The following is a 24,253-nucleotide window of genomic DNA, read 5'->3' on the forward strand; positions in this document are numbered from 1 at the left end:
AGGCGGGATGGCAGACAAAGCCTTCTGAATAGAATCAGAAATAAATTATTTTAAATTTACAGGTATATGTTGTGCATTAGATGTTGAAGGAACAGCAACAGGTAATGAACTACTACTGATGGATACATTCTCTGCATGTAAAAATTTATCATGTTTACAACATGACAAGTTTACAACAAATTCCCCTAGCTCTGGTAGAACTGTTATCAGGCATCAGGGTTCAAACAGTGATTTCTGAAACAGGATCAGATTGAGACATCTTGCAAATGTAAGAGAAAAAAAAAACATATAAAGCAAAATTATCAATTTCCTTGTATGGCAGTTTCAGGAATGGGAAAAAATGCAAACAGCATAGCCCTATGATAGAGAAAAAGGCAAGAGGCATATAGGAATTGGGGTCTTAAGTAACGAAAATATTTTTCGCCAAGTATGACGCATACAAATTTTCCTAAAAAATGAATTTACCAGATATGAAACTGACAGTCTGCAAAAGGAAATATACTGAAAACCTGAATCATGGCAAATATAAGTACAATACATATATTTAGAACTTTATATAAAAACATAAAGTGCCAAACCATAGCTGAGAGTGTCTTAAGTAAATGAAAACATACTTACCAAAGACACCCTTCCACATATAGCAGATAGCCAAACCAGTACTGAAACGGTTATCAGTAAAGGTAATGGAATATGAGAGTATATCGCCGATCTGAAAAGGGAGGTAGGAGATGAATCTCTACGACCAATAACAGAGAACTTATGAAATAGATCCCGTGAGGAAAACCATTGCATTCAATAGGTGATACTCCCTTCACATCCCTCTGACATTTACTGTACTCTGAGAGGAATCGGGCTTCAAATTGCTGAGAAGCGCATATCAACGTAGAAATCTTAGCACAAACTTACTTCACCGCCTCCATGGGAGGCAAAGTTAGTAAAAACTGAATTGTGGGTGTGGTGAGGGGTGTATTTAAAGGCATTTTGAGGTTTGGGAAACTTTGCCCCTCCTGGTAGGATTGTATATCCCATACGTCACTAGCTCATGGACTCTTGCCAATTACATGAAAGGAAGTGAAATTTTGGTTTTTGGAGATTTTAATATTGATTGGCTGAATCCAAAAAATAACAGTTGTCGCTCACTGTTTAAATCTTTGCAGCTAACGCAATTAATCTCCTCCCCAACTCGCATAAACATCAAAAGCCATAATCATACCCTGCTCAACTGGATTCTCTCCACTTTTCCGACCGAATCCAGGAGGCAGGAGTTCTCCCTAACAATTTCAATGACCACTGCTTAGTATAATGCGTGTGCAAAATAAAGGCAACTAAATCCTCTCCTAAGGTTAAAATCACCAGGTCCTTCAAAAAATGTAATCTTCAATCATTTCTAATTGACATCAAGAACCTCCCCTGGCACAGATTAAACCTAATCCCAGATCTAGATTCTGCAGTAGAATTCTTCCAGTCTGAACTCCTACAAGTTTGGAATTTGCATGCCCCGCTACGTAAGGTGAGAGTAAAAGGAGCACACTTGAATTGGATCACAGCTGACCTCATTCAAATGTACCATTTTCGGGATTCATTGTGGTCAAAGTTCAAGCATACTGGCTCTATGAGCGATCACTGTGTATATAGACAATGGCAAAATATATGCTCTAAACAAACAAAATTGGCCAATGCCCAATATTTCTGTGAAAATCTGAACAATAACATATCAAACCCTAGAAAGTTTTGGAAACTCATAAATAACTTACAAAATCCACCAATCCACTCCCAACCCTCTCCACTGTCAATGTGGATAACAAAACCCTGCAACTTCCCTTAGAAGTAGCAAATGCCTTTAACAATTATTTTGTGCTCCACCACCGTGATTGACAAACTAATAAATATCACGCATCCTGAAACTACAAATGTGGATCAGGCCCCACTAAAACAGCAAAGACCCAATATAGAGAAGTTCAATTTTAGACCTGTACCCATCAATGTCGTTAAGAAACACCTTAATAATCTTAAAATGAAAAAACAGTCTGTACCTGATCAAATCCCAGCAATGCTGTTGAAGCTCAGTGCGCCGGCAATTGCTAAGCCTGTCACAACCCTAACTAACGAACCCTTGGTGACTGGATACATAACCAAACTCTGGAAAACTTCAAGAGTAGTGCCCATTCATAAAAGTGGTGAGTTAACCATGGTTACTAACTATCACCCAATATCATTGCTCCCAGTATTGTCAAAAATCTTAGAAAAATGTGTCCATACGCAATTATGCAAGTATTACCAACTTTCTAACTATCTGACCCCTGATCAGTCAGGTTTTTACCCAAATCACTCCACTAAACTGCCCTCCTAAAAGTTTGCAACGACATACAAACTGGCATGGAACAAGGAGACCTAACTGGAGCTATTTTCCTTGATTTTGCAAAGGCCTTTGACACAGTAGACCACAACATACTACTGCTCAAACTAAAAAACTCTGGTATTGCTGATCGTCCGTTAACCTGGTTTCGATCATATGTATCAGATTAATCACAATATGTCTTCATTTCTGACAGTAACTCCCTCCCTCTCCCAGTCACGTATGGTGTTCCCCAAGGTTCCATTCTCGGCCCCCTACTATTCACATTATTTATAAATGATCTACCTAATGTCTGCAAATCACGCAGACGACACGGTAATCTATGCAAACAAATCCGATCTGCTGCAGCTTAAAGCAGTGCTCCAAGACCAGTTCACAGAGGTAGAAAAGTGGATATCAAAAAACAAACTCTTCCTAAACACTGACAAAACTGTCACAATGATCTTTGGAACGGGACCTAAATTACACAAATTACAAAATTCCCATCTACGCATCAAAACAAAATCCAATTGCACGCTGACCGCAGTCCACTCTTTCAAATACTTGGCTATGTTGTTAGACCCTAATCTATCTTTTGGCCTCCACATAGAAAACTTGCATCTAAACTTTATTCAAAACTAGGTGCCCTGTACAGAAACAAATCTTGCCTCAGCCCTACAGTAAAGGAAAAGATTGTACAGCAAATGCTGATGCCTATCATGGATTATGGGGACGTAGTATACGCACCTGCACCGCAAACTCACCTTAATAAACTTAATACGTTATATAACTCGTCATGCCGCTTTGTGCTACAATGTAACTACAGGACCCACCATTGTGGCATGCTAAAAGAACTAAACTGGCTGACGCTGGAATCCAGACGCACTCTCCATCTTTCCTGCCTTGTGTTTAAGAGCCTTTCTGGGAAGCTCCCACCCTACCTGAGCAGAATGCTCTCCTCTGCTATTCCCACCTCCTATAACCTCCGATCCAGTACCACCACATTATTTAGCTTGCCTCAATACAAAAAGAAAGCAGCTCGATCCTCCTTTTCCTACAGAGCGCCACAGTTATGGAATGACCTCCCGCACACTTTCAAACCTTCCCCAAGCCTAAAATCCTTTAAGAGATCCCTCTCTACATATCTCAAAACAAAATGCACCGGTCATGGTTGATTATATATTTCCTACCTGTTCTATGTTACATTGTTTTTGAATTTTATTGTACCCTATTGTAGCAATGCAATGTTTTGTGGACCCAGGATATACCTGAAAACGAGAGAAATCTCAATGTATCCTTCCTGGTAAAATATTTTATAAATAAATAAATAAATTAAGGGGTTAAATGACCACATGGTAGCTAAGGGGTTAAACATCCACCATAATGTCGCATTAAACCAGCAATTCATGTTTTTTCTCACCTTGCTTGGTATTTTTTGGCTGTTCTTCCTCCTTTATCTGTTGAGAGCATCTCACATATGGCTCTACGCCTTGTTCTATCTCCGATATGGCGGCTGGCTTTCCTCCGCCCCATCCTGTCAAGTTACATGTGCACAGATCATGTCATATTACAGTAGATTCTATATGTACATCAGCTTATAAATAACATCCTTACCCAGAGACAAGATAGTCTGGTAGGTTTCCATCATGACGTCTTTATAGAGCAACTTCTGATCTTCACGCAAACAACCCCACTCTTCCTCCGAGAAATAAATGGAGACTTCCTCAAACTTAATCTCATTCTTAAAAAAAAAAAAAAAAATTTAATGAGGGATCATGAGAACCCTTCAAAATGGTCTGGGCTCTCTCCTACCCTACTGGGAAGTAGGTGTCTGCTGCTGCATCTTCTATAGCCAATACTGCAATATTTAATGTTTAGTGCAGGAGGCAGTTCTAGCAGGAAAGAACGCTATTTTATATGAGAAAATAAAGATAAAGGAGCTTTCTGTTAACAGTATTATACATTCTAGCAGATACAATGGGTCATTGGGACACATTACAGAGGAAAACCCTCTACACGTGTAAAGCGTCTGTAACATTAAAGAGGATTTTACGCTGACGTTTCTATCACTAATCAGAATATAAATGTTTGTGCACACCAGGTCACTGGCTGACAACGCCCCAACCGTGTAGGTGACAATGAGCATAACAGCTAGAATATGATAATAATATATGTTTTATTAACATAAACAGCATTTGTAATAAACAGTCATTATTTAATGTGTTCATCTAACAGTATATGTAATAAACAGTCATTATTTAATGTGTATATCTAACCGTATATGTAATAAACAGTCATTATTTAATGTGTATATCTAACAGTATATGTAGCAAACAGTCATTATTTAATGTGTATATCTAACAGTATATGTAATAAACAGTCATTATTTAATGTGTATATCTAACCGTATATGTAATAAACAGTCATTATTTAATGTGTATATCTAACAGTATATGTAATAAACAGTCATTATTTAATGTGTATATCTAACAATATATGTAATAAACAGTCATTATTTAATGTATATATCTAACAGTATATGTAATAAACAGTCATTATTTAATGTGTATATCTAACAATATATGTAATAGTCATTATTTAATGTGTATATCTAACAGTATATGTAATAAACAGTCATTATTTAATGTGTATATCTAACAGTATATGTAATAAACAGTCATTATTTAATGTGTATATCTAACAGTATATGTAATAAACAGTCATTATTTAATGTATATATCTAACAGTATATGTAATAAACAGTCATTATTTAATGTATATATCTAACAGTATATGTAATAAACAGTCATTATTTAATGTGTATATCTAACAGTATATGTAATAAACAGTCATTATTTAATGTGTATATCTAACAGTATATGTAATAAACAGTCATTATTTAATGTGTATATCTAACAGTATATGTAATAAACAGTCATTATTTCATGTGTATATCTAACAGTATATGTAATAAGCAGTCATTATTTAATGTATATATCTAACAGTATGTGTAATAAACAGTCATTATTTCATGTGTATATCTAACAGTATATGTAATAAACAATCATTATTTAATGTGTATATCTAACAGTATATGTAATATACAGTCATTATTTAATGTGTATATCTAACAGTATATGTAATAAACAGTCATTATTTAATGTGTATATCTAACAGTATATGTAATAAACAGTCATTATTTAATGTGTTCATCTAACAGTATATGTAATAAACAGTCATTATTTAATGTGTATATCTTACAGTATATGTAATAAGCAGTCATTATTTAATGTATATATCTAACAGTATATGTAATAAACAGTCATTATTTAATGTGTATATCTAACAGTATATGTAATAAACAGTCATTATTTAATGTGTATATCTAACAGTATATGTAATAAACAGTCATTATTTAATGTGTATATCTAACAGTATATGTAATAAACAGTCATTATTAAATGTGTATATCTAACCGTATATGTAATAAACAGTCATTATTTAATGTGTATATCTAACAGTATATGTAATAAACAGTCATTATTTAATGTATATATCTAACAGTATATGTAATAAACAGTCATTATTTAATGTATATATCTAACAGTATATGTAATAAACAGTCATTATTTAATGTGTATATCTAACAGTATATGTAACAGTCATTATTTAATGTGTATATCTAACAGTATATGTAATAAACAGTCATTATTTAATGTGTTCATCTAACAGTATATGTAATAAACAGTCATTATTTAATGTGTATATCTAACAGTATATGTAATAAACAGTCATTATTTAATGTGTATATCTAACAGTATATGTAATAAACAGTCATTATTTAATGTGTATATCTAACAGTATATGTAATAAACAGTCATTATTTAATGTGTATATCTAACCGTATATGTAATAAACAGTCATTATTTAATGTGTATATCTAACCGTATATGTAATAAACAGTCATTATTTAATGTGTATATCTAACAGTATATGTAGCAAACAGTCATTATTTAATGTGTATATCTAACCGTATATGTAATAAACAGTCATTATTTAATGTGTATATCTAACAGTATAGGTAATAAACAGTCATTATTTAATGTGTATATCTAACAGTATATGTAATAAACAGTCATTATTTAATGTATATATCTAACAGTATATGTAATAAACAGTCATTATTTAATGTGTATATCTAACAGTATATGTAATAAACAGTCATTATTTAATGTGTATATCTAACAGTATATGTAATAAACAGTCATTATTTAATATATATATCTAACAGTATATGTAATAAACAGTCATTATTTAATGTGTATGTCTAACAGTATATGTAATAAACAGTCATTATTTAATGTGTATATCTAACCGTATATGTAATAAACAGTCATTATTTAATGTGTATATCTAACAGTATATGTAATAAACAGTCATTATTTAATGTGTATATCTAACAGTATATGTAATAAACAGTCATTATTTAAAGTGTATATCTAACAATATATGTAATAAACAGTCATTATTTAATGTATATATCTAACAGTATATGTAATAAGCAGTCATTATTTAATGTATATATCTAACAGTATATGTAATAAGCAGTCATTATTTAATGTATATATCTAACAGTATATGTAATAAACAGTCATTATTTAATGTGTATATCTAACAGTATATGTAATAAACAGTCATTATTTAATGTGTATATCTAACAGTATATGTAATAAACAGTCATTATTTAATGTGTATATCTAACAGTATAGGTAATAAACAGTCATTATTTAATGTATATATCTAACCGTATATGTAATAAACAGTCATTATTTAATGTGTTTATCTAACAGTATATGTAATAAACAGTCATTATTTAATGTGTATATCTAACAGTATATGTAATAAACAGTCATTATTTAATGTGTATATCTAACAGTATAGGTAATAAACAGTCATTATTTAATGTATATATCTAACCGTATATGTAATAAACAGTCATTATTTAATGTGTATATCTAACAGTATATGTAATAAACAGTCATTATTTAATGTGTATATCTAACAGTATATGTAATAAACAGTCATTATTTAATGTATATATCTAACAGTATAGGTAATAAACAGTCATTATTTAATGTATATATCTAACAGTATATGTAATAAGCAGTCATTATTTAATGTATATATGTAACAGTATATGTAATAAGCAGTCATTATTTAATGTGTATATCTAACAGTATATGTAATAAACAGTCATTATTTAATGTGTATATCTAACAGTATATGTAATAAACAGTCATTATTTAATGTATATATCTAATAGTATATGTAATAAGCAGTCATTATTTAATGTGTATATCTAACAGTATATGTAATAAACAGTCATTATTTAATGTATATATCTAACAGTATATGTAATAAACAGTGATTATTTAATGTGTACATCTAACAGTATATGTAATAAACAGTGATTATTTAATGTGTACGTCTAACAGTATATGTAATAAACAGTCATTATTTAATGTGTATATCTAACAGTATATGTAATAAACAGTCATTATTTAATGTGTTTATCTAACAGTATATGTAATAAACAGTCATTATTTAATGTGTATATCTAACAGTATATGTAATAAACAGTCATTATTTAATGTGTTCATCTAACAGTATATGTAATAAACAGTCATTATTTAATGTGTATATCTAACAGTATATGTAATAAACAGGCATTATTTAATGTATATATCTAACAGTATAGGTAATAAACAGTCATTATTTAATGTGTTGATCTAACACTATCTGTAATAAACAGTCATTATTTAATGTGTATATCTAACAGTATATGTAATAAACAGTCATTATTTAATGTATATATCTAACAGTATATGTAATAAACAGTCATTATTTCATGTGTATATCTAACAGTATATGTAATAAACAGTCATTATTTAATGTATATATCTAACAGTATATGTAATAAACAGTCATTATTTAATGTGTTCATCTAACAGTATATATAATAAACAGACATTATTTAATGTGTATATCTAACAGTATATGTAATAAGCAGTCATTATTTAATGTGTATATCTAACAGTATATGCAATAAACAGTCATTATTTAATGTGTATATCTAACAGTATATGTAATAAACAGTCATTATTTAATGTGTATATCTAACAGTATATGTAATAAACAGTCATTATTTAATGTGTTCATCTAACAGTATATATAATAAACAGACATTATTTAATGTGTATATCTAACAGTATATGTAATAAACAGTCATTATTTAATGTGTATATCTAACAGTATATGTAATAAACAGTCATTATTTAATGTGTATATCTAACAGTATATGTAATAAACAGTCATTATTTAATGTGTATATCTAACAGTATATGTAATAAACAGTCATTATTTCATGTGTATATCTAACAGTATATGTAATAAACAGTCATTATTTAATGTGTATTGTTACGGTTACCCTTAGTCTCGCTGAGAGATGGACCGCTTAGTAGCCTGGATCCCTATTGCTAAAGAGGGGAGAAGCTGCTTTCCATAGTATTCTATATGAGTCTCGCAAATATAGAATAATCTCCCTTAGCTGCAGTACAGCTAGGATACCCTTCTGCCCACAAAAACGAGTCAACGCTGCGATTGAGGGTCAAACAAGAACTCAGGACTGGGATGCCCAGCCTGCTTTTTATTAAGGTTACATGCACACAGGGCACTCCCAGGGGGGGGGGGAAGCACAAAATCCCCCATCACACATTTAGATAGAGAGTAATTTCCTTTGACAGGCCACAATAGGATTACAGTACTTAAGATACAAGTTCATCTTATCAATTAGCAGTCTGGCTCCGGAGGTGATTAGACAATGGGATTGTTTATCTCTAAACTTAGAGCTGAGGCCAGCAAACTTGTATTTAGACAATAGTTTCTAAAAGCTGAAAAAAGTTAACTCTTTATGAAATGATACTTGTTACGGTTTTCTTGGAGCCCTACTTAGGCGCTGGCTTGGCTGGTTCAGGCATTGCTGCTGGGAAATAAGCTCTTCACAACAAAATAACTAATGCTTCTGTAACAGTGCTCCCTTTCTGTGGAACACTCTGGCAGACACGGTCTGACCCCTTTTCGGGGCAGACTAAGGATGTCCAGAACGCTGGTTATGCGGGGCTGAGGTCGGTTTGTCTGGACAACCCGTCGGCGTTGCCATTCTGTTTCCCAGGTCTGTAAGTAATGGTGAAATTGAAGGGTTGCAAGATAAGCTCCAACGTAATAGCCTGCCGTTATCTCCAGAGACCCGGTTCAGCCACACCAACGGGTTATGGTCGGTGACCAGAGTGAACTCCTGACCATATAAATAGGGAGTCAATTTCTTTAATGCCCACACCAAAGCCAAACACTCCTTTTCGACCGCTGCATAGCTGACTTCGCGGGGCAGGAGCTTCCGGCTGATGTAGGCAACTGGATGCTCCCCTCCATCTTCGCCTACTTGGCTGAGGACGGCTCCCAGCCCAAACATGGAAGCATCTGTATGGACGATAAAACGTTTGTTAAGGGCGGGGGCCGCCAAGACAGGAGCGTTAATTACAGCATTTTTGAGAGCCTGGAAAGCCGTTTCACAGTGGGGAGACCACAGGACCTGTCGAGGTAAGTTCTTCTTGGTCAAGTCAGTCAGGGGTTTGGCAAGTGTGCTGTAGTCTGGTACGAACCGTCTATAGTACCCTGCCGTGCCCAGTGTTACAGAAGCATTAGTTATTTTGTTGTGAAGAGCTTATTTCCCAGCAGCAATGCCTGAACCAGCAAGCCAGCGCCTAAGAAGGGCTCCAAGAAAACCGTAACCAGTATCATTTCATAAAGAGTTAACTCTTTTTTTTCAGCTTTTAGAAACTATTGTCTAATCACCTCTGGAGCCAGACTGCTAATTGATAAGATGAACTTGTAAACTTGTTATCTTAAGTACTGTAATCCTATTGTGGCCTGTCAAAGGACAGTGCTCTCTATCTAAATGTGTGATGGGGGATTTTGTGCTTCCCCCCCTCTCCCCCTGGGAGTGCCCTGTGTGCATGTAACCTTAATAAAAAGCAGGCTGGGCATCCCAGTCCTGAGTTCTTGTTTGACCCTCAATCGCAGCGTTGACTCGTTTTTGTGGGCAGAAGGGTATCATAGCTGTACTGCAGCTAAGGGAGATTATTCTATATTTGCGAGACTCATATAGAATACTATGGAAAGCAGCTTCTCCCCTCTTTAGCAATAGGGATCCAGGCTACTAAGCGGTCCATCTCTCAGCGAGACTAAGGGTAACCGTAACATTTGGCGGCAGCGGCGGGATTTTCCTGGATTTCCTAGGAGAGGTACAGAACGGATGGAGAGCGCTTACGAAAAATTGAAGCGTACAACCCTAAAGGATTTACTTGAAAGCAGAGGGGGGTATGCCAGCAACCGGCCGAGGAGAGAGCTGATCGCAGAATTGACCGAACTGGATCAGAGCTTCACAATGGCGGAAACACCGACCACGATTAGTGACGAAAAAACCAGGATTGTTCGGGAAAGGCTCTCATTATACGGGCCGAACCCCTCCATGGAATTGGTACAGCAGTTGATGGCGGAGGCGGACGAGGATATACGAGAGACTCGAGCCCACAAACTCAACCTAGCGAACGCACACCGCAATGCTGAAGCCCCGCAGGTAATCATCCCTGTCGAAAATGCTGGGAGGCCCAAGATACCCTATGCGGCATTTCGACCCTTCCTAGAGAGCGAGACAGGGATTGATGAATATTTGGCGGACTTCGAAAGGCAATGTGCCCTGCACCAGATTCCCAACAGAGAGTGGCCCACGATATTGTCTGGGAAACTATCCGGGCGAGCCCTGGAAGCCTTTCGTACTCTGGGTGCTGAGGAAGTGACACAGTATGAGCTAGTTAAGGAGACACTGTTGCGACGGTACGCTGTAACTCCGGACACGTATCGCCGACAGTTTCGGGGCACGGAAAAGAAGCCTAACGATACCCATATGGAATGGGCGCACCGAATGCGGAGAGCGGCAAATCACTGGCTGAGCGGATGTAAAGCGGTGACTGGGGAGGAAATTTTACAATTGTTTCTCTTAGAACATTTTTATAATGGCATGGAACAGCAAGGGAAGGAATGGCTGCGAGACAGGCGGCCTTCTACCTTAGAAGAAGCAGCCAAATTGGCCGATGAACATTATGACTCCCGTCTTCACGAACCCATGAACTACCGAGCTCCAGCACGGGTCGAACCCAGAGAGGTTTACCGTGCACCCCCTCGTGCTGAATTCCGAGCCACAGGGCTCGTCCGACACTCAGGACCACCCAATAACAGCTCTGAGCGTCCCAGACCGACTTGCCACCGATGCAAGCAACCAGGGCATTTCATGGCTAGCTGCCCCCTTAATACGCACCAGACACCCAGGAATTACAATTACCCCTCTGGGTCCTATCGTCCGGCCCGGGCCCTCTGTGTTAACCAAGAGGCCCCTATGGAGGGATATGTGGGGCCGCTTCACGAGGCAGACCCTGTATATGCTGCCTCAGATAACCGCCAGCACCATCGGCAGAGGGTATGGCTCGAGGGGCGATCTACCGAGGGATTGCGAGACACAGGGGCTACTATCACGCTGGTACAGAGTCATTTGGTGCCAGAGCACAAGCGATCCGGACAGACTGTGGCCGTTAGAGTGGCGGGGGGGGATGTGTACAAAATTCCAACAGCTAAAGTGCATCTTGATTGGGGAGCGGGAAAGGGGGCTGTGAACGTGGGCCTAATGGATAATTTACCTGCCGAAGTACTACTGGGCAACGATTTGGGCCCCATGACTTCTGCCTATGCTCCAGTATGCAACAACGAGGCGGACCCAGTGACTACACGGGCCCAAGCCCGGACGGAGCGAGAGCTCTCACCAGTGCGGGAGACACAGGTAAGACCTACCCCGACCTTGCCTGACAGGTTAGGCCCCATACCCTGGGACACCCCAGATGCTTTCGAGGCAGAGTCTAAGACTGACCCGACCTTACAAAAGTACCGGGAACGAGCAGAGACCGGAGGGGGCGGGGCAGATAACGAAACATTCTTATGGGAAAAAGGGAAACTATACCGCTGGACAGAGAAAAGGGGACAGCGTAGGCGACAGCTGGTAGTGCCCCACAAATACCGCCAAGAAATCCTCAAAATAGGCCACGACATCCCCTTAGCAGGCCACCTAGCCGTTACCCGTACCCTACACCGCATTACTCACACATTCTTTTGGCCAGGGGTGCACGCTGACGTTAGAACTTACTGTAACACCTGCGATGTGTGTCAACGAGTAGGAAGGCGAGGCGATCACCCTAAAGCCCAGCTAGTAAATATGCCCATTGTAGAGGAACCCTTCAGCCGGGTTGCTATTGACCTAGTGGGACCACTGGCTACCCCTAGTCCCTCCGGTAAGCGATACATTCTTACCGTAGTGGACTACGCTACCAGGTACCCAGAGGCTGTCGCCCTATCCAACATACAAGCGGATACGGTAGCGAATGCACTAGTACAGGTGTTCTCCCGGGTAGGATTTCTAAAAGAAATCCTATCCGACCGAGGCACCCAATTTACGGCTGAATTGATCCAACAACTCTGGCAGGTTTGCAAAATTAAGTCCCTCCTGAGCTCCCCATACCACCCCCAGACGAACGGGCTGTGTGAGAGGTTCAATGGGACCCTCAAGCAAATGCTCAAGACGTTCACTCAGGAATACCGAGACTGGGAACGCTTCCTGCCACACCTCCTATTTGCTTATCGGGAGGTGCCCCAGGAAACGACAGGGTTCTCTCCCTTCGAGTTGCTCTACGGAAGAAAGGTACGGGGACCCCTAAACCTGATCCGGGAGCACTGGGAGGGAGAGATGGAGGCTGACGGTGTCCCCATTGTGCCATACGTGCTGGAACTCAGGGACCGAATGGAGCAATTAGCCAAATCCGTGCGGGCTAATCTCCAGTTGGCCCAGAGAAGACAGAAAGTATGGTACGATCGGGGGGCCCGAAAGAGAATCTTCACCATAGGACAAAAGGTGTTAGTACTTAAGCCGGTGAAGACAGACAAATTGCAGGCGTCCTGGCAGGGTCCCTACCAGATCGTAGAGAAAAGGGGAGACACCACTTATGTGATAGCTAGCTGCCACGACAACAATCTTAGAAAGACATTCCATGTAAACATGCTCAAGGAATATTTTGAGCGACCAGAGAACGTGACGGCCGTATGTTGTTCCCCTCAGGAAGACCCCGACAGTTTACCCATTCCAGACCTATTAGAAAAGAGCCTCCCCACAGGTATAGTGGCACAGGTTCAGATAGGGGACCGACTTAGCCCCACTGAAAGGGAGCAGCTCAACCAACTCCTCCAGTCCAAACACCTCACCTTCTCCCCGAAGCCAGGGTACACTACTTTAACCACCCACCAGGTAGATACTCCGGGACAAGCTCCCTTGGGCCAGGCTCCGTACCGAATCCCCGAAGCAGTTAGGACAGGAATGAAGAAGGAGATCGATGAGATGCTCCAGCTCAGGGTAATTGAGCCCTCCGATAGTCCCTGGGCCTCCCCAGTTGTCTTGGTGCCCAAGAAAGATGGGACCACCCGGTTCTGCGTAGACTATCGGAGGCTCAATGAAAATACCGTGACGGACGCTTACCCTATGCCCAGGGTAGACGAGCTACTCGATCGTATAGCCAGGGGAAATTACCTGACAACTATTGACCTCTGCAAAGGTTACTGGCAGATTCCCCTGGCCCCGGAGGCTATCCCCAAGTCGGCATTCGTCACCCCATTCGGCTTATATCAGTTTAGGGTAATGCCGTTTGGGATGAAGAATGCCCCAGCTACATTCCAGCGCTTGGTGGATAGGCTCCTGGATGGCTTCCAGAGTTTTGCTTGCGCCTACCTGGACGACATAGCGATCCACAGTGAGTCCTGGGAGGACCACTTAGCTCATGTGGGAATGGTTCTGGATCAGATCCGGGCTGCTGGCCTGACTCTGAAGCCAGAGAAATGCCACTTTGGGATGGCCGAGGTACAGTACCTGGGTCACCGGGTGGGGTGTGGAAAGCAGCGACCAGAGCCGGCCAAAATAGAAGCTGTCGCCAATTGGCCCACCCCCATCACTAAGACTCAGGTCCTAGCCTTCCTGGGCACGGCAGGGTACTATAGACGGTTCGTACCAGACTACAGCACACTTGCCAAACCCCTGACTGACTTGACCAAGAAGAACTTACCTCGACAGGTCCTGTGGTCTCCCCACTGTGAAACGGCTTTCCAGGCTCTCAAAAATGCTCTAATTAACGCTCCTGTCCTGGCGGCCCCAGCCCTTAACAAACGTTTTATCGTCCATACAGATGCTTCCATGTTCGGGCTGGGAGCCGTCCTCAGCCAAGTAGGCGAAGATGGAGGGGAGCATCCAGTTGCCTACATCAGCCGGAAGCTCCTGCCCCGCGAAGTCAGCTATGCAGCGGTCGAAAAGGAGTGTTTGGCTTTGGTGTGGGCATTAAAGAAATTGACTCCCTATTTATATGGTCAGGAGTTCACTCTGGTCACCGACCATAACCCGTTGGTGTGGCTGAACCGGGTCTCTGGAGATAACGGCAGGCTATTACGTTGGAGCTTATCGTTGCAACCCTTCAATTTCACCATTACTTACAGACCTGGGAAACAGAATGGCAACGCCGACGGGTTGTCCAGACAAACCGACCTCAGCCCCGCATAACCAGCGGTCTGGACAGCCTTAGTCTGCCCCGAAAAGGGGTCAGACCGTGTCTGCCAGAGTGTTCCACAGAAAGGGAGCACTGTTACAGAAGCATTAGTTATTTTGTTGTGAAGAGCTTATTTCACAGCAGCAATGCCTGAACCAGCAAGCCAGCGCCTAAGAAGGGCTCCAAGAAAACCGTAACCAGTATCATTTCATAAAGAGTTAACTCTTTTTTTTCAGCTTTTAGAAACTATTGTCTAATCACCTCTGGAGCCAGACTGCTAATTGATAAGATGAACTTGTAAACTTGTTATCTTAAGTACTGTAATCCTATTGTGGCCTGTCAAAGGACAGTGCTCTCTATCTAAATGTGTGATGGGGGATTTTGTGCTTCCCCCCCTCTCCCCCTGGGAGTGCCCTGTGTGCATGTAACCTTAATAAAAAGCAGGCTGGGCATCCCAGTCCTGAGTTCTTGTTTGACCCTCAATCGCAGCGTTGACTCGTTTTTGTGGGCAGAAGGGTATCATAGCTGTACTGCAGCTAAGGGAGATTATTCTATATTTGCGAGACTCATATAGAATACTATGGAAAGCAGCTTCTCCCCTCTTTAGCAATAGGGATCCAGGCTACTAAGCGGTCCATCTCTCAGCGAGACTAAGGGTAACCGTAACACCCAGGAAGGCTAGGACCTGAGTCTTAGTGATGGGGGTGGGCCAATTGGCGACAGCTTCTATCTTGGCTGGCTCTGGTCGCTGCTTTCCACACCCCACCCGGTGACCCAGGTACTGTACCTCGGCCATCCCAAAGTGACATTTTTCTGGCTTCAGAGTCAGGCCAGCAGCCCGGATCTGATCCAGAACCATTCCTACATGAGCTAAGTGGTCCTCCCAGGACTCACTGTGGATCGCTATGTCGTCCAGGTAGGCGCAAGCAAAACTCTGGAAGCCATCCAGGAGCCTATCCACCAAGCGCTGGAATGTAGCTGGGGCATTCTTCATCCCAAACGGCATTACCCTAAACTGATATAAGCCGAATGGGGTGACGAATGCCGACTTGGGGATAGCCTCCGGGGCCAGGGGAATCTGCCAGTAACCTTTGCAGAGGTCAATAGTGGTCAGGTAATTTCCCCTGGCTATACGATCGAGTAGCTCGTCTACCCTGGGCATAGGGTAAGCGTCCGTCACGGTTTTTTCATTGAGCCTCCGATAGTCTACGCAGAACCGGGTGGTCCCATCTTTCTTGGGCACCAAGACAACTGGGGAGGCCCAGGGACTATCGGAGGGCTCAATTACCCTGAGCTGGAGCATCTCATTGATCTCCTTCTTCATTCCTGTCCTAACTGCTTCGGGGATTCGGTACGGAGCCTGGCGCAAGGGAGCTTGTCCCGGAGTATCTACCTGGTGGGTGGTTAAAGTAGTGTACCCTGGCTTCGGGGAGAAGGTGAGGTGTTTGGACTGGAGGAGTTGGCTGAGCTGCTCCCTTTCAGTGGGGCTAAGTCGGTCTCCTATCTGAACCTGAGCCACTATACCTGTGGGGAGACTCTTTTCTAATAGGTCTGGAATGGGTAGACTGTCAGGGTCTTCCTGAGGGGAACAACATACGGCCGTCACGTTCTTTGGTCGCTCAAAATATTCCTTGAGCATGTTTACATGGAATGTCTTTCTAAGATTGTGGTCATGGCAGCTAGCTATCACATAAGTGGTGTCTCCCCTTTTCTCTACGATCTGGTAGGGACCCTGCCAGGACGCCTGCAATTTGTCTGTCTTCACCGGCTTAAGTACTAACACCTTTTGTCCTATGGTGAAGATTCTCTTTCGGGCCCCCCGATCGTACCATACTTTCTGTCTTCTCTGGGCCAACTGGAGATTAGCCCGCACGGATTTGGCTAATTGCTCCATTCGGTCCCTGAGTTCCAGCACGTATGGCACAATGGGGACACCGTCAGCCTCCATCTCTCCCTCCCAGTGCTCCCGGATCAGGTTTAGGGGTGACATCATGATCGTGAGGGGCTCAAGGTATAGTGAACTAAATGACACTAAATATCAAAGACAAATATATAAACATAAAATACAAGATCACTCTATCTCCATATGACAGTTTATACACGCCAAACATGGTAAATACCCTGTTTAAACTATTTTTCACTTATGGCGAAACCGGAAGTGAATTCCAGAGCCATATCCGGTCACTTAAGTGACACTGTTATTTAAAGGCACTCAGCTTACCACTTCAGCAGTCTTGATAAAGGCCTTATTTTGGGGCCGAAACGCGTAGACCTGTTGGTAAGCATTATTCCAAGTATTTTAACCACTTTGAGGACTTGTTACGCTATGGTACTTCTTTTTTTACAGGGACATCTCTAGGACATTGGACTAAGAGCTGACCGTTGTTAGGATTCACCTGGGAACTCTTCCCCTCAGGATTCCAGGTTCCTTCATGTGATTTCCTTTTAATTTACTGTTTTTTGGATTACAATACTCTTTTTGTTCTTTTTTGTTCTTTTTTATCTTTTGTTGAACATCATTTTTGTATCTGGTTTTTGATTTTTATTTTTCATTTTTGTTTTTTCACTGGATTTCCTCTTTTTTGCCTTGGGTATACCACCCTTTTTCCACATTTGCCACTCAATGGCAGTTATTCACATGTGATTTATTGTTATTTTTTGCACTGCAGTGTCATTGGGACTTTTTAATATATTATATCTATTGTGATTTTTTGCATTTTTGATGTGAATCGTTTTTTCCTTATCTTTTATACACATAGTGATCACAATTACTCTTACTTATGTTGCACAACATTTGCACTATCATGTTGCACATTTAAGTCACATACATTTTTATGTTGCTTATACAATTTGTTTATTTGTGTATCCACAAGCATATGTGGATTTCACCATTTTAGTTTTCCACCCCTTGGATCCAATTGCTATTTGCACTTTGTGAGTGTATCAGCACAACACTCCACCTTACCATTGTTTTTAACAACTGTTTTAATAACTGTTTTTACTCATTTTATCTATTGGTACCAATACTGTTGAATTGTAATAAATTCTTGTTCAGCCTTAGCAGGTATATTTCGTTTTTAGTGTTTATATTTATCCCTTAGCCTTCACTGGCGCTGTACATATTCCATTATTACCGGTCCCATTGAACCTCTCACACAGCCCGTTCGTCTGGGGGTGGTATGGGGAGCTAAGGAGGGACTTAATTTTGCAAACCTGCCAGAGTTGTTGGGTCAATTCAGCCGTAAATTGGGTGCCTCGGTTGGATAGGATTTCTTTTGGAAATCCTACCCGGAAAGAACACCTGTACTAGTGCATTCGCTACCGTATCCGCTTGTATGTTGGATAGGGCGACAGCCTCTGGGTACCTGGTAGCGTAGTCCACTACGGTAAGAATGTAGCGCTTACCGGAGGGACTAGGGGTAGCCAGTGGTCCCACTAGGTCAATAGCAACCCGGCTGAAGGGTTCCTCTACAATGGGCATATTTACTAGATGGGCTTTAGGGTGATCGCCTCGCCTTCCTACTCGTTGACACACATCGCAGGTGTTACAGTAAGTTCTAACGTCAGCGTGCACCCCTGGCCAAAAGAACGTGTGAGTAATGCGGTGTAGGGTACGGGTTGCGGCTAGGTGGCCTGCTAAGGGGATGTCGAGGCCTATCTTGAGGATTTCTTGACGGTATTTGTGGGGCACTACCAGCTGTCGCCTACGCTGTCCCCTTTTCTCTGTCCAGCGGTATAGTTTCCCTTTTTCCCATAAGAATGTTTCGTTATCTGCCCCGCCCCCTCCGGTCTCTGCTCGTTCCCGGTACTTTTGTAAGGTCGGGTCAGTCTTAGACTCTGTCTCGAAAGCATCTGGGGTGTCCCAGGGTATGGGGCCTAACATGTAAGGCAAGGTCGGGGTAGGTCTTACCTGTGTCTCCCGCACTGGTGAGAGCTCTCGCTCCGTCCGGGCTTGGGCCCGTGTAGTCACTGGGTCCGCCTCGTTGTTGCATATTGGAGCATAGGCAGAAGTCATGGGGCCCAAATCGTTGCCCAGTAGTACTTCGGCAGGTAAATTATCCATTATGCCCACGTTCACAGCCCCCTTTCCCGCTCCCCAATCAAGATGCACTTGAGCTGTTGGAATTTTGTACACATCCCCCCCCGCCACTCTAACGGCCACAGTCTGTCCGGATCGCTTGTGCTCTGGCACCAAATGACTCTGTACCAGCGTGATAGTAGCTCCTGTGTCTCTCAATCCCTCGGTAGATCGCCCCTCGAGCCATACCTTCTGCCGATGGTGCTGGCGGTTATCTGAGGCAGCATATACAGGGTCCGCCTCGTGAAGCGGCCCCACATATCCCTCCATAGGGGCCTCTTGGTTAACACAGAGGGCCCGGGCCGGACGATAGGACCCAGAGGGGTAATTGTAATTCCTGGGTGTCTGGTGCATATTAAGGGGGCAGCTAGCCATGAAATGCCCTGGTTGCTTGTATCGGTGGCAAGTCGGTCTGGGACGCTCATAGCTGTTATTGGGTGGTCCTGAGTGTCGGACGGGCCCTGTGGGCACCGGGGCTCGGAATTCAGCACGAGGGGGTGCACGGTAAACCTCTCTGGGTTCGACCCGTGCTGGAGCTCGGTAGTTCATGGGTTCGTGAAGACGGGAGTCATAATGTTCATCGGCCAATTTGGCTGCTTCTTCTAAGGTAGAAGGCCGCCTGTCTAGCAGCCATTCCTTCCCTTGCTGTTCCATGCCATTATAAAAATGTTCTAAGAGAAACAATTGTAAAATTTCCTCACCAGTCACCGCTTTACTTCCGCTCAGCCAGTGATTTGCCGCTCTCCGCATTCGGTGCGCCCATTCCATATGGGTATCGTTAGGCTTCTTTTTCATGCCCCGAAACTGTCGGGGATACGTGTCCGGAGTTACAGCGTACCGTCGCAACAGTGTCTCCTTAACTAGCTCATACTGTGTCACTTCCTCAGCACCCAGAGTACGAAAGGCTTCCAGGGCTCGCCCGGATAGTTTCCCAGACAATATCGTGGGCCACTCTCTGTTGGGAATCTGGTGCAAGGCACATTGCCTTTCGAAGTCCGCCAAATATTCATCAATCCCTGTCTCGCTCTCTAGGAAGGGTCGAAATGCCGCATAGGGTATCTTGGGCCTCCCAGCCTTTTCGACAGGGATGATTACCTGCGGGGCTTCAGCATTGCGGTGTGCGTTCGCTAGGTTGAGTTCGTGGGCTCGAGTCTCTCGTATATCCTCATCCGCCTCCGCCATCAACTGCTGTACCAATTCCATGGAGGGGTTCGGCCCGTATAATGAGAGCCTTTCCCGAACAATCCTGGTTTTTTCGTCACTAATCGTGGTCGGTGTTTCCGCCATTGTGAAGCTCTGATCCAGTTCGGTCAATTCTGCGATCAGCTCTCTCCTCGGCCGGTTGCTGGCGTACCCCCCTCTGCTTTCAAGTAAATCCTTTAGGGTTGTACGCTTCAATTTTTCGTAAGCGCTCTCCATCCGTTCTGTACCTCTCCTAGGAAATCCAGGAAAATCCCGCCGCTGCCGCCAAATGTTACGGTTACCCTTAGTCTCGCTGAGAGATGGACCGCTTAGTAGCCTGGATCCCTATTGCTAAAGAGGGGAGAAGCTGCTTTCCATAGTATTCTATTTGAGTCTCGCAAATATAGAATAATCTCCCTTAGCTGCAGTACAGCTAGGATACCCTTCTGCCCACAAAAACGAGTCAACGCTGCGATTGAGGGTCAACCAAGAACTCAGGACTGGGATGCCCAGCCTGCTTTTTATTAAGGTTACATGCACACAGGGCACTCCCAGGGGGGGGGGGGAAGCACAAAATCCCCCATCACACATTTAGATAGAGAGCAATTTCCTTTGACAGGCCACAATAGGATTACAGTACTTAAGATACAAGTTCATCTTATCAATTAGCAGTCTGGCTCCGGAGGTGATTAGACAATGGGATTGTTTATCTCTAAACTCAGAGCTGAGGCCAGCAAACTTGTATTTAGACAATAGTTTCTAAAAGCTGAAAAAAAGTTAACTCTTTATGAAATTATACTTGTTACGGTTTTCTTGGAGCCCTACTTAGGCACTGGCTTGGCTGGTTCAGGCATTGCTGCTGGGAAATAAGCTCTTCACAACAAAATAACTAATGCTTCTGTAACATGTATATCTAACAGTATATGTAATAAACAGTCATTATTTAATGTGTATATCTAACAGTATATGTAATAAACAGTCATTATTTAATGTGTTCATCTAACAGTATATGTAATAAACAGTCATTATTTAATGTATATATCTAACAGTATATGTAATAAACAGTCATTATTTCATGTGTATATCTAACAGTATATGTAATAAACAGTCATTATTTAATGTATATATCTAACAGTATATGTAATAAGCAGTCATTATTTAATGTGTATATCTAACAGTATATGTAATAAACAGTGACTATTATTTAATGTGTATATCTAACAGTATATGTAATAAGCAGTCATTATTTAATGTGTATATCTAACAGTATATGTAATAAACAGTGATTATTATTTAATGTGTATATCTAACAGTATATGTAATAAACAGTCATTATTTAATGTATATATCTAACAGTATATGTAATAAACAGTCATTATTTAATGTGTACGTCTAACAGTATATGTAATAAACAGTGATTATTTAATGTGTACATCTAACAGTATATGTAATAAACAGTGATTATTTAATGTGTACGTCTAACAGTATATGTAATAAACAGTCATTATTTAATGTGTATATCTAACAGTATATGTAATAAACAGTCATTATTTAATGTGTATATCTAACAGTATATGTAATAAACAGTCATTATTTAATGTGTATATCTAACAGTATATGTAATAAACAGTCATTATTTAATGTGTATATCTAACAGTATAAAATAAACAGTCATTATTTAATGTATATATCTAACAGTATAGGTAATAAACAGTCATTATTTCATGTATATATCTAACAGTATATGTAATAAGCAGTCATTATTTAATGTGTATATCTAACAGTATATGTAATAAGCAGTCATTATTTAATGTGTATATCTAACAGTAAATGTAATAAACAGTCATTATTTAATGTGTATATCTAACAGTATATATAATAAACAGTCATTATTTAATGTGTATATCTAACAGTATATGTAATAAACAGGCATTATTTAATGTATATATCTAACAGTATAGGTAAAAAACAGTCATTATTTCATGTGTATATCTAACAGTATATGTAATAAACAGTCATTATTTAATGTATATATCTAACAGTATATGTAATAAACAGTCATTATTTAATGTGTTCATCTAACAGTATATGTAATAAACAGACATTATTTAATGTGTATATCTAACAGTATATGTAATAAGCAGTCATTATTTAATGTATATATCTAACAGTATATGTAATAAACAGTCATTATTTAATGTGTATATCTAACAGTATATGTAATAAACAGTCATTATTATTTAATGTGTATATCTAACAGTATATGTAATAAACAGTCATTATTGAATGTATATATCTAACAGTATATGTAATAAGCAGTCATTATTTAATGTATATATCTAACAGTATATGTAATAAACAGTCATTATTTAATGTGTATATCTAACAGTATATGTAATAAACAGTAATTATTTAATGTGTATATCTAACAGTATAGGTAATAAGCAGTCATTATTTAATGTATATATCTAACAGTATATGTAATAAACAGTCATTATTTAATGTGTTCATCTAACAGTATATGTAATAAGCAGTCATTATTTAATGTGTTCATCTAACAGTATATGTAATAAACAGTCATTATTTAATGTGTTCATCTAACAGTATATGTAATAAGCAGTCATTATTTAATGTTGTGACAGACCCTTCTGTCAGGACTGAAGGAGTTAACTGTGTTTAGCTTTAAGAAACTATTTTCTAAACACAAGTTGCTGGCTCCAGCTATAATTTAATTAGTGCTAAGCATTCTATTGTTTGATCACCTCCAGAGAGAAAACGCCTAAGTGATAAGAAGGGCCAAGAGTGTCTTGTGGTTGAAGTGTTTAAGTAATATAATTCTATTGTATCATATCAAAGGGCTTGTTCCCTCCATGTAATGTACAACAGTCTTTCAACCCCCATCTGGGGGGGGGTCAGACCTGCATAAATACTAGGCATAGCCTTTTAATAAATGACATTCTGTTTTAAACCTGATGTGGAGCCTGGTCTCATGTTTGTGGGGAAAACTGGTTGGGGTTGTGAATTGCTGATTCCCTATGCATGACATTGTTCCCTGGTGTTAACCTTGGTACACTGTTGGTACCGTAACAATTGGTGGCAAGCGACGGGAGAATCCTTATCGCCCAGAAGAGCAACTACACAAGCCAGTAACCTCAGGAAGAGGGGGATTATTACAATACTGACTAAGATGGAAAGAGTACCAGGGACAGAAGGAACCAATGGGCCCAGCATATCAGACAGAACCCCTGAAGAAGCAAGCTTTGATCGGGCGGTTAAAATAAGACTGGCATATTATGGCCCCAACCCATCTGCCGAAATTATCGACCGGGTCATAGCAGCTGTGGAGGCCAACCTACTTCGCCAAAGCGGCGCTGCAGCAGCCCAAGTCACAGCAACCCCAGTGGAAAAGGGAAAAGTAAATTTTGCAGCTTTTAAAAACTTCCTGGAAACAGAAGGAGAGATTGATGGGTACCTTGCGGATTTTGAGAGGCAATGTGCACTACACAAGGTACCCGCAGAGGACTGGGTCATGATATTATCCGGAAAATTATCCGGCCAGGCCAGTGAGGCTTTTCGGGCCATTCCAGATGAGGAAGTCGGGGATTATAATACTGTGAAAGAGGCTCTGCTCTCCAGGTATGCGGTTACACCGGAGGCGGTTCAGAGACACTGTTAAATTAACTGGAGATTCCTACCTTGAGTGGGCATGTAAGGTGCACCGCACAGCAGCTCACTGGATAGCAGGGTGCCAAGCCGTGTCTGGGGAAGAGGTGCTGCAGCTATTCCTGTTGGAACATTGCTTCGACAAGTTACCCGCAGGAGTTCGAGAGTGGGTTCGGGACTGTAAACCCTCCACCCTGCATGAAGCGGCTCGCTTGGCAGATGAGTATACGGATGCCCGCAAACTGGACACTT

At 40.9% G+C, this 24,253-nt stretch overlaps 1 protein-coding gene across 2 annotated transcripts in view; it reads right to left on the reverse strand.

Annotated features, from left to right (window-relative positions):
* Nucleotides 1-24,253, reverse strand: part of LOC128656650 (gastrula zinc finger protein XlCGF26.1) — a 226,842-nt gene that overhangs the window by 56,289 nt on the left and 146,300 nt on the right. For both annotated transcript variants that reach the window (XM_053710677.1, XM_053710668.1), the window contains exons 3-4: nucleotides 3,950-4,076; nucleotides 3,756-3,869 (exon numbers count right to left, since the gene is read on the reverse strand). In XM_053710677.1, coding sequence (XP_053566652.1) covers nucleotides 3,756-3,869; nucleotides 3,950-4,076 — 241 coding nt within the window. The remainder of the gene's footprint in view (nucleotides 1-3,755; nucleotides 3,870-3,949; nucleotides 4,077-24,253) is intronic.

The sequence above is a fragment of the Bombina bombina genome, chromosome 1 (genome assembly GCF_027579735.1).
Source record: "Bombina bombina isolate aBomBom1 chromosome 1, aBomBom1.pri, whole genome shotgun sequence".
NCBI lineage: Eukaryota > Metazoa > Chordata > Amphibia > Anura > Bombinatoridae > Bombina > Bombina bombina.